Below are 12,256 nucleotides of genomic sequence, written 5' to 3'. Positions count from 1 at the left end.
CCTATTTTTTTTTCATTTCTTTCTTTCCCTTTGACTTTGTTACCATTATTGTTTCCAGAGTTTGGAAATACTCCTTTAGTTGCCATGCATAGGGGTGAGGGAGCCCACATACTTGTTTGTGTGGGGGTGTTAGGTTTCTCACAGTGAAAGGGAGCAAACACAACACCGTGGAGTCACATCCTCAGACCCTGTTTCTCGTGGCAGTTGGTTGAATCCACGAGTGCAGTCCGGTGGGAATAAGAGAGCTGCCAGCAGGAAATTTCTGTTTCCTCTCCTACAGATATCATTGGTAACACTATATCACAGTCATGACATTATTTTGAGGATTAAGTGAGAAATTACAAAAATAATGCTTAAAGTAGTATCTGGTAAAAGCTTGAGAAACATTTGCTGAATCACTTGTTAGCATATAGGTTGACAAACTCTTCAAAATGTTAGCATTTCAGATTATAGAAATATTCTAAGATGCTTACTAGCTATCAGTTGGAGTGAATAACTTGGGTGGTGAGTTGGATGCTTTTGTTGTTGTTGTTGTTGTTGTTGGGAGGACTGCTGGGGGCCACATCCAGTTGTGCTCAGGGCTTACTCTGGGTTCTGTGCTCAAGGATCACTCCTGGTGAGGTTCAGAGGACCATGTACAGTACGGGGGCTCAAACCAATACCAGTTGAGTGCAAAGCAGAAGTCAACCTCTGGGCCCGGAGAGATAGCACAGTGGCGTTTGCCTTGCAAGCAGCCGATCCAGGACCAAAGGTGGTTGGTTCGAATCCCGATGTCCCATATGGTCCCCCGTGCCTGCCAGGAGCTATTTCTGAGCAGACAGCCAGGAGTAACCCCTGAGCACCGCCGGGTGTGGCCCAAAAACCAAAAAAAGAAAAAGAAGTCAACCTCTGTAATATATCTTTTGCCCTATAGTAAACTAGTTGGAAGAAATAAAGTCAAATGCAGGCAGAATTTCAGTGTCATGATTTGACTTGCTTCAGTATGTTGGAACAAGCATGTTGAAAAAAAAATTTTTTTTGCATGTTGAAATTTTAAATAAAACGTTACTTCAGGGCCAGAGAGATGGCATGGAGGCAAGGCATTTGCCTTGCATGCAGAAGGACGATGGTTTAAATTCTGGCATCCCATATGGTCCCCCGAACCTGCCAGGAGCGATTTCTGAACATAGAGCCAGGAGGAATCCCTGAACGCTGCTGGGTGTGACCCCAAAACCAAAACAAACAAAAACGTTACTTCACCTTACTTCATAATTCACATTAGGCCTTGGAGGTCACCCTTAAGTATCTAGTATATATATATATATATATATATATATATATATATATATATATATATATATATATATATATATATATATATATGCATATAGTTTTAAGACCATATTTTGTGGCTCTCAGTGGCTACTCCCAACCCTTCTCAGCAAACCATGAGCCAGGGATCAAGCCCAAGTCTTCTGTCTGCAAAGCATATGCTCAGCCATTGTGCTCTCTCCAACCCCCCAGAATATCTTGCCTTTCCTTAACCTCCTTGGTTCTCTTAGCCTTTATAACAATGCCCTCCCCAAATAGGCAAAAAAAATTTTTTTGGCTAATTTTGGGTCAGCCAGACATTATCAGGGCTCATTCCTGGCTTTGGAATCAGAGTTTATTCCCAGAGGGCTCCAGGGAAACCATAGATGCATGTTGCCATAGATCAAACTGGGTCGGGTACATGCAAGACAAGTACCTTTCTTGTTGAATTATCTCTCTGGCTTTGACCTCCTTTTATTTTTGCATATACATTCTGGCAGTGCCAGCATTAGCAACCACCGGATTACTATCAAAAGATCTGTTCAGGGCCAGAGAGATAGCATGGAGGTAAGGCGTTTGCCTTGCATACAAAAGGACAGTGGTTCGAATCCTGGCATCCCATATAATCCCCGAGCCTGCCAGGAGCGATTTCTGAGCATAGAGCCAGGAGGAACCCCTGAGCACTGCTGGGTGTAGCAAATAAATAAATAAAAGAATAAATAAAGGGGTGGGAGTTGCCTGGAAACACCACAGCCTCCTGCAGTGTTAAGCACCTGATGCTTGGTCTACAGAAGACTTGGTCATGCTCCAGGGAAACCAAACCTCCACCATAGAGTTCCATCAGCAGTCGAGTGCTGAAAGCTGGTGCAACCTTCTGCCATCTGGGCACTGATCTGCACACAAGGAAAGGGAAACTCAAGGAGAGGGATAAGCATGCATCCTTGCCCATATGGCACTGCAACCCACACCAGAGTGCTGCTGACTCTGGCATCCCCAATTTTCCCCTTCCCAAGGAATTGCACTAGTGTTGAGGACTGGTTTGCATCCTAGACATCTTTCCATGTAATCGAAAGCCTGCCCCTTGAGCACAAACTTATGAATGTCTGAAGTATCCACTAACTCTGTTTATTTCCATCAACCTCTTGAGCAGCTTAGGGTAGGAGCTGGGAAGGCACTTGCCTTGTACGCACCCAACCAGGTTCAGTCCCCAGCATCCCATATGATCTCTCAAGCCAACCAGAGGTGATCCTTGAGCACAGAGCCAGGAGTAAGCCAGGTGTGGCCCCCAAAACAAGAAAGTAAATAAACAAAAAACAAGGCCCAGAGAGATAGTAATGGTTAAGGTACTTGTACTGCCCTCAGCTGTGCCCTTGACCCTAGTTTAAAACCAGGCACTGTATATAAACTCCAGAGCATCACCAGATGTGCTCCTCCCAAAAAAATATTATGAGCAGATTTATTGGGATACTTAATACTGAGTGAACTTTTTAATTTGGTTTTTGTTTGGTTGGTTTGGGTTTTGGTTTTTAGATCACACACAGCAGTGCTCAGGAATTACTACTGGCTCTGCACACAGGTATTACTCCTGGTAGTGCTCAGGCAGACCATATGGAATGCTGGAGAGTGAAACCAAGTTTGGAATTTCTTTTTCCCTCACAAGAGTCTCCCGTGGCTTCTTCTGAGTGAGAAAAGGGATCAGAGTTTCAGAAACCCAAAGCAACAGGGGTGAGAAGAGGATGGATTTCATTTTCAATGCTGCCTCCCAAGATCCCTCAGGCTTTGCCATCTATCTTGTGAAACCAAATAAAGAACTTCCAGGCAGGGGGAAGGAGTTTGTATGGTTCATCTGGGGAATGGTGCCATTTTATTCTGTGGCACACCTATGTAGAACCTGAGAAATGTGAGTCATCTGTTCACAGAGGCGTGGATGGAGTAATGCAACAGCAATAGTGAGGGCCCTTGCCTTGTCCACTCAACCAATACAGGTTAGATCCCAGGCATCCCATATGGTTCATAGTTAAGAATAATAAATCAGGGGCTGGAGAGATAGCATGGAGGTAAGGCGTTTGCCTTTCATGCAAGAGGTCATCGGTTCGAATCCCAGCGTCCCATATGGTCCCCCGTGCCTGCCAGGAGCAATTTCTGAGCATGGAGCCAGGAGTAACCCCTGAGCACTGCCGGGTGTGACCCAAAAATCACAAAAAAAAAAAAAAAAAAAAAAAAAAAAAAAGAATAATAAATCAGGGCCGGAGAGATAGCACAGCGGCATTTGCCTTACAAGCAGCCGATCCAGGACCTAAGGTGGTTGGTTCAAATCCTGGCATCCCATATGGTCCCCAGTGCCTGTCAGGAGCTATTTCTGAGCAGATAGCCAGGAGTAACCCCTGAGCACCACCGGGTTTGGCCCAAACACCAAATAAATAAATAAATAAATAAATAAATAAATAAATAAACTAAAAAATAATGAACATAATGACAGTAATAAGGATAAAGCTGGAATAGACCATTAAAAAACTAACATGTAGGTGGGACCACCAAAAGTTCTAAAATTCTTCCTCTTGACAACATCATAACAGGAATGTTAACTCAGCTCTCTCTCCAACAAGCAAGCCCATGTTGTCTCTTGAGCATTGTACACTCTCTTTCTTGTTCCTCATAATATCTAAATAAAACTGTCTCCTTTCGATGACATTGCTATATGGAACCTGGTCACATGTTAGTACTGACTTTCCAGCAAAGAGCAATACTTTGTTCCAATCTGAGTTCCAAGGTTTCCAGAGAAATTGGGGGCTGGGGAGCAGGGTCATTTCCCCCAACAGGTAGATCAAGCGGGACTCGGGTAGTTTGACAATTCCCATGTGGAGCTGGTGAGATACCAGAGCTCAGAGCAGATGCCCATCAGTTCTAAACTTCACCCAGGCACTGCCCCAGGGAATCAAGGTGGGCAGAAAGGAAGGTAGAAGACTCCCTCTGAGACTGTCTTCTCTCTTCTTCCCACATCACATATGCTATCTGCAACATAAGCAAAGGAAGTGCTTAATGGCCCTTCGATTTGTCAACACCAACATCCCAAAACCTTATATAAATGAATTCAGGAGGGTATAAAGAGAATTCCTACAGACATATACATCAGCAAAGCAGTGTCCTAAACTCCTAGAGAAAATTTTACCTTGCAGTGAAGCCTAGTGTGAAGTCCTCCAGAGATTCATGAGACCTAGCTTCTTAATTGTTTCTTCTTGGCTCTGCACTCAGAAATTACTCTTGGCAGTGCATCATATGGAGTGCCGGGAATTAAATCTGGGTCTGTCCTGGCAAAGCAAGTGCCTTATCGACTGTACCTGTACCATTTCTCCAGCCCTGAAGCCTAGCTTCTTAAATCATGTTGGCGGAACTAAATATGGGGTATTTAAAAATAATTTCTTTATGATTTATTATTAAATGTTTGTTTTACATACCTATTTTACTTATCTATAATATCTCCGGCCATGTGAAAATATCTCAGGCGGAAAGGGGTGATGAATGGAAAAAGTTTAAGAAGCCCTGTCCTAGGAGTCCGAGCAATGGTAGAGCATTTGCCTTGTATGTGGCCAGCTTAGATTAGGTGCACAGCCTCCCATATGGTCCCTTGAGCACCACCAGGAGTAATTCCTGAGTGCAGAATCAAGAATAAGCCTTGAGCATCACCAGGTGTAGCCCCTAAACCAAGAAAGTTGTAAACTTCCGATTTGGTTTCTGCCCATAATTCACTCTGCCCTCTCCTGTTTGTTCTTTTTTTGTTTGTTTGTTTGTTTTTGTTCTTTTTAATGACTTTTGGGTCAGACCCAAAGGTGGTAAGTGTTACTAGCTAGGTTGGGTTTTTTTTTTTGGTTTTTGGGTCACACCCGGCGCTGCTCAGGGGTTACTCCTGGCTGTCTGCTCAGAAACAGCTCCTGGCAGGCACGGGGGACCATATGGGACACCGGGATTCGAACAACCACCTTTGGTCCTGGATCGGCTGCTTGCAAGGCTAACGCCGCTGTGCTATCTCTCCGGGCCTTTTTTTTTTTTTTTTTTTCTATTTTTTTTTTTTTTTTACTAGCTAGGTTTTATTCCTAGTTCTGTGTTCAGAAATTACTCCTCACAGGCAATGGGACCATATGGGATCCTGGGGATCAAACTCTGGTTAGTCCCAAGACGGCAGAGTGCTGTGCTATCACTCTGGCCCCTTCTCTGCTATTTATTTCTAAATAAGCCAATTTTGACTTTGGAATAATTGCTTTTTTCTTTTTTCTTTTCTTTTTTTTTTTTTTTTTTTTGAGGTTAATGAAATGCTGATTAAGACAACTTTGGATAGAGTCCTAGGGGGGACTCCCCTAAAAGTTTCTTTGTCCCAATTTGGAGAAATTTAAATCTACTGATAATGATGCAAAGGACATATAATAAAAACACGAGGGCATTGAAGAAAATTGTGGGCATCTGTCAGAAGAGCTTTTGTGTCAGGAACAAATGGGACGCAGGGGTTTCAAGACTTCAGCTCCTCAATTAAGGCTCTCCTGCACTGCTGGTGACTTTATAGGCGTATGGACTAGGCTCGCATTTTCCAACTTGTGCAATTCTGGGTTGAAATCCACATGATCCCATACTGCAGATAACTTGACATAAAAAATATGATGAGTAAGGGACTCTTTTAATATGTTCCCCTAGATTACCCGGCATGACACCCGGGTCTGCTCACTTCATTGTAATGAAAAGAAAGACTCCGGAGTGCCCAGCCAGTTGTTTGCACTGCCTTAACAGGAGCTCAACAAGTAGACTTTTGAAAGGTCCCTAAATAGGAGCACTAGAATTTATTCACCTGTGCACAGACAGGTTGGAAGGGAATTAAGAGCCAGCTTTGCTATAAGCCAGATTCTGCTGTGAATCCTGGTTCAGGTCACTTGGCTTCCCTAATGCTGTTTCATTGTCTGTAAAATGGGGCACATAATGGCAGGCTCCAATGACTTGTGGAAATTATACGTGGTAGTTGTATGGCAATTGTATGTGAAGCTGCCGCTGAAGCTTGGAAAAACTGGCTTCAATTCCATCTAGGACCTGTGATTTCGGAGGAGACAGGAAACCAGACTCTAAAATTGAGAAATTCCTTTAACAGAGGCTATCAAATCTATCAAGTTGGGGGTGAAGATAGTGCCTATGTAGTTCCAAGGAAGGGGTTGGTTTTCGGTTTATCTGAAGTTTTGAGTTTTTATCTGGATTAAAAATACATATAAAAACGAGGACTTTTGGGGCCGGTGAGATAGCACAGCAGTAGGGTGTTTGCCTTGCAAGCTGCCAACCCAGGACCGACGTTGGTTCGAATCCTGGGATTCATATGGTTCCCTCTCTCCCCCCCCCCCCCCGTGCTTGCCAGGAGCAATTTCTGAGCACAGAGCCAGGAGTAACCCCTGAGCGCTGCCGGATGTGGCCCAAACATCAAAAATAAATAAATAAGGGCCCGGTGAGATAGCACAGCGGTGTTTGCCTTGCAAGCAGCCGATCCAGGACCAAAGGTGGTTGGTTCGAATCCCGGTGTCCCATAGGGTCCCCCGTGCCTGCCAGGAGCTATTTCTGAGCAGACAGCCAGGAGTAACCCCTGAGCACCGCCGGGTGTGGCCCAAAAACCAAAAATAAATAAATAAATAAATAAATAAATAAATAATAAAAACGAGCACTTTAAGAGGGCAAAGCAATAATAGTATAGTGGATACAATGCTTGCCTTGCACCCTTGTCTTTGAAGTAAGGTTCGATCTCCAGTATCCTATATTATATAGTCCCTGAGCCCTGCCAGAGGTGATTGAGTGCAAAGCTGGGAATAAGGGGCCAGAGAGACAATACAGCGGATAGAATAGGCCCACCTAGGTTTAATCCCCAGCACCCCATATAGTCCCTGAGGCCCTGCCAGGATAATTCTGGGGGCAGAGCCAGGAGTAAACAAACCCAGCAGTGTCCCAAAACTAAAAGGATTAAAAAGCCACTTTATTGGAGGGAGGGTTGTTGACTTCCTGAGCCTTTGAGCTCTTTGACTCACTGCAAGAAACACTATCATGACCCACATGAAAGGTGACAGCCCATTCCCACATGGAAAGAAGTCAAGCCTAAGGATCTTTGACAGTGGCAATCAAATATCTCCCCACCATCTATTTATCTCTGTATTTTCCCGCAGTCAGGCGTGTGGCTTCCACGCTCCCCAGGGCGCAAGGAGGGGAGAAACTGAGGCAGGGATTCCTTGGGGTGTTGCAGGGACCAGGCGTGTCGGGACCCATAGCCAGGCCCAGGGGCGGGCCCGAAGCCGCGGCCTCGCCTGCGCCGGCGCCGCCCAGCGCGCAGACTTCCCCGCCGGCCTCTGGGCCTCGGAGGAGCCGGACGGGCCCGGGCGCCGGCGCCATGCTGCAGAAGAGGGAGAAGGTGCTGCTGCTGCGGACCTTCCAGGGCCGGACGCTGCGGATCGTGCGCGAGCACTACCTGCGGCCCTGCGTGCCCTGCAACAGCCCGCTGTGTCCGCAGCCGGCCGCCTGCCGCAACGGTCAGGGGCCGGGACGGGGTGGCCGGCCGGGCGGGCGCGGGGCCGGCGTGCAGGGAGGGAGGGAGCCCGGTCTCGGGAGTCGCTGTGCGGGCCGGGAGGCTGCCAGCCCCACGCCTGCTTGGGACCCCGAACCGTGGGCCGGGGGGTCCCCAAACCCTTCTTGCAGTCCGACTGGCCCATGCCCGTCGCTGCTTGGTGCACCTGATGGGTCGGGAGTGAACTGGAAATGGGGGTGATTGGCATGGGCTTGAAGGTGCGCCCCGGAATTAACAAGCAATTAACAAGGAAAGCAAGATATTGTAGGTGGTGCCAAAGGTGCGTTAAACAGCAACAACAACACTGGCACCATCTTAAAACCACCTGGAGCTTTTATTTATCACCGCTTCAATAAATAAATAAATAAATAAACAAACCCAGGGCTGGGCCAAAGTGATAGCACAGCGGTAGGGCTTTTGCTTTGCACAAGGCCAACTCCAGGCCGACCCCAGTTGATCCTTGGCATCCCATAGGGTCCCCCTGAGCCAGGAGTAACCCCTGAGCACTGCTGGGTGTGACCCTAAAAGCAAACCCAAACAAACAAACAAACAAACAAAAACCCAAGGTGCTGAATTTATTCCAATTTTGGAGTCTTTCTTGTCCGAGGAGGTTGGTTTTTGTCTTTTCAAAACTTGACTCTGCAGGGCCAGAAAGATATTCCTGGGTGGAGGTTGCACTGTACTTCTGACACACACCCTCAAGTTGATGGTCTGTGTTTATGTGATGTCCCACCCCACCCCACCCCCGCCCCCCTTAGCCCCACTAGAGTGATCCCTGAGCACAGAGCCAGGAAGTTAAGGTCTGAACACACACACACACACACACACACACACACACACACACACACACTTTTTAACTTGATTTTGTAGCTAAGATTAGAAATTATTTAACCCCTGAGGCATCATTCCACACACACTTATTATTATTATTATTATTATTATTATTTTGGTTTTTGGGTCACACCCGGCAGCACTCAGGGGCTGCTCCTGGCTCTATGCTCAGAAATTGCTCCTGGATGCCTGTGATTTGAACCACCGCCCTTCTGCATGCAAGGCAAAGGCCCTACTTCCATGCTAACTTTTCGCCCCCCCCCCACTTTTTAACTTGATTTTGTAGCTAAGATTAGAAGTTATTTGAGATAGCACAGCGGCGTTTGCCTTGCAAGAAGCCGATCCAGGACCAAAGGTGGTTGGTTCGAATCCCGGTGTCCCATATGGTCCCCCGTGCCTGCCAGGAGCTATTTCTGAGCAGACAGCCAGGGGTAACCCTGAGCACCGCCGGGTGTGGCCCAAAAAAAAAACAAAAAACAAAAAACAAAACAAAAAAAAGAAGTTATTTGACCCCTGGGGCATGATTCCATTGCGGTGGCAATACACCAGGCTTGAAAATGCTGTCTAACCACCTGCCGTTTGAATTCTGCTTCAGATGGCAAACTCCTATCTAGCGATGTGACTCATTACATGATCCCAGATTGGAAAGTCGTTCAAGATTACCTGGAAATCCTCGAGTTCCCAGAGTTGAAGGGGATCATTTTCATGCACACTGCCTGCCAGGCTGTACAGCATCAGAGAGGCCGGAGGTATCAGCTTTGCATTATTTATTAATCACTTTGAACCCTCATCAACCAAACACACTTGAGGAACCTCCTATTGGGGGTAGGGGAGAAGTTCTTAATTTTGTAGAAACAGTGTTGGAGCTAATTTTGTATTCTCTTTGCTGGTGAGAACTGCTGTACCATCACTGTATATTTCTGCTTCGACAGCAGCCCAAAGATCTGACTGTAGATCAATAAACTGCAGTGTCCTAGGATGTGGGCATTTAAGATTCTTGGCTTTAGGTTTGCATTTTAGAATACCAGAGTTATTGCTTGTTTCTGAGATAGCACATATTATTTCATCTTCTAATTTATAGATTTGTTACTTCAGGAGCTTTTTTTTCTGGGACTGGGGGGGTAGACTCATTTTTTCTTTTTAGAATCCTTTATTGTGGATGCAAATTATACTTGTGATTTATTCAGTGCTACCACAAATAACTGTTTTATTTTTAGATTATTAGTATAACTACCAGCCATCATAATTATATTTGCCTAAACAAGCATTCCTGATTGAAATCGGTTTAAAAGGCTAGCTTTGTATCTAAATGAAGGGCTTTTAAACATACCCGTTAGAATATAGTTTTGTTTCATTTAACATTGGGAAAAGATTGATGCTTTAAACTTAAAGACGGTATTGAGACAGCATATTAGAATTCATTCTGCCTCTTAAAGCCCCAAGTTATCTGAAAGTAGGGACTCTGTATTTATTCTTTTTTAAATGCTGTGACTTCTTGTTGAGACTTTGGTAGTAAAATTGAAGTGTGTTTATTTGTATATGAAAATGATAAGTTGTCCTTATTATAGGTTCAGTTCAAAAATGCATTAACTAGATTGTACACAGGTTTTCAGATAGAATATTTTTAAATGAGCTTGGAGTTGATTTTGTTCAGACACAAATATATAGATGTTTATACACATCTAGGTTTAAATGATGCTCCAGATGTCGTATTTCAATTTCTGCTGCTAAAATCAATGTGTTGTTTTCATTCAGATTACTAATGTATTGCCAAGCCTTTTCAACTTCTTTTTTCTAAGATATTTTTAATGTAAGGGTTGTTTTTAAAAACAAATTCCTCTGACATTCAAAAGCAAAGAATTGGAATTGAAATGTCTTTTTTCCTTGAACATTTCAAAAGTTGTTAATTTGATGAAAACCTATTGGTTTTCCACTGCTTTCCCATTTTTCTGAACCCACTAAATGCAAAAACAAAAGATGAGGAACATGAAATAGGTCTATATGATGACACCCTGAATTTCCCATCTGGTAAGCATATTGTGAGCTCCTAAATCCAGCCCTCTACAGTAGAAAAGAAGTCTTTGTCCCTCTCTCTAAACCTGTAGTGCTGTTGGAGTCAAGTGTAAGATACTTTCAGGTGAACTACACAAAGTGGAAGAGAACATACCGGTATATCTTGTGGAGATTAGGCTAGAAACTTCACTTAAGGAAATAGGTTTTAGACTATCAAACAGGTGTAAAGAACATGGAGGAAAAGGAAGAGACAAGAAAAGGAATTGGGGGCTGGAGTGGTAGCACTGTAGGTAAGGCACTTTTCTTTATGGGGCCAACTCAGGTTCGATTTCTGGCATCCCATATGGTCTCTCAAGCTTGCCATGAGTGATTCCTGAGTGCAGAGCCAGGATTACCCCTAACTATAGCTCAAAAGCAAAAAATTAAAAATTCTAAATATATTTTACTTTTCTTTTTGGCCCCTTTCTGAGTTTCATTTATTTATTTATTCATTTCTTAAATCCTTTGAATTTTTGGTTTTGGTTTTGGTTTGGAGCTATCTCCTATAGTGCTCAGGGATTACCTCTATGAGAACTATTTGGGGTGCTGAAAATCAAACCTGGTTTGGCTAGATGCAAAGTAAGCTCTCTACCCATTCTACTATTTCACCAGCTTTAATTCCCTATATTCTTTGCCTTAATAGTGCCTGCCTCAGTTTCCCAATAAATAAATAGACTGTTAAAACTGGAGATCTAAGATAGCAGCACATTCTAAAAATCTATTCTTTTTTTGGGGGGGGGGAGGGGCCACACCCAGCGGTGCTCAGGGGTTACTCCTGGTTTATCTGCTCAGAAATAGCTCCTGGCAGCACAGGGGACCATGCCGGGATTCAAACCAACCACCTTGGGTCCTGGATCTGCTGCTTGCAAGGCAAACACCGCTGTGCTATCTCTCCGGTCCCTCTAAAAATCTATTCTTATCAGTGTTATTCAACCTGAATAATGTCATCAACTGTATTTCTAAAATAATCTGAACATTGGCATTAATTTCAATTATCTTACTGTCTTGCTATTTATTTATTTATTTATTTATTTATTGGTTTTGGGGTCACACCTGGCAGCGCTCAGGGGTTACTCCTGGCTCTATGCTCAGAAATCACTCCTGACAGGCTTGGGGGACCATATGGGATGCTGGGATTCAAACCACACTCCTTCTGCTTGCAAGGCAAATGCCCTAACTCCATGCTATCTCTCTGGCCCCTGTCTTACTATTTAAATATGTTCAAATATAGACATAGGTTTAAGTCTAGACTAGATATCAGGAACTGAAGGAGTTACTGGACTGGATGGTGGACCTCTTGGGCTTTGGGGATCTCAATGAAGGGCTTTCAGCAAGGTAGGAAAATTTGACCACATTCTTATTCTGAAAAAGATTACTAGAGGCATGAACGTAGGTGGGAAGGGGGGGGGGGATTTATTGCTTCATTCAGATGAAATTTACAGTTTTAAGATAGAGAGAAGTAGACATTTCTGAGAACTACTTACTAAGCAAAATCTTAACTATATTGTA

The 12,256-nt window shown here is 44.3% G+C and overlaps 1 protein-coding gene across 1 annotated transcript in view; it reads left to right on the top strand.

Moving 5' to 3' along the window:
* Positions 1–7,640: 7,640 nt before the first annotated feature.
* Positions 7,641–12,256, top strand: part of DIS3L (DIS3 like exosome 3'-5' exoribonuclease) — a 38,889-nt gene continuing 34,273 nt past the window's right edge. Inside the window, exons 1-2 of the mRNA XM_049777664.1 lie at positions 7,641–7,829; positions 9,291–9,444. Coding sequence (XP_049633621.1) covers positions 7,691–7,829; positions 9,291–9,444 — 293 coding nt within the window. The 5' untranslated portion in view covers positions 7,641–7,690. The remainder of the gene's footprint in view (positions 7,830–9,290; positions 9,445–12,256) is intronic.

Source organism: Suncus etruscus, chromosome 1 (assembly GCF_024139225.1).
Source record: "Suncus etruscus isolate mSunEtr1 chromosome 1, mSunEtr1.pri.cur, whole genome shotgun sequence".
NCBI lineage: Eukaryota > Metazoa > Chordata > Mammalia > Eulipotyphla > Soricidae > Suncus > Suncus etruscus.
The sequence above is the reverse complement of the archived record's forward strand: the minus strand, read 5'-3'. Positions and strand labels throughout refer to the sequence as shown.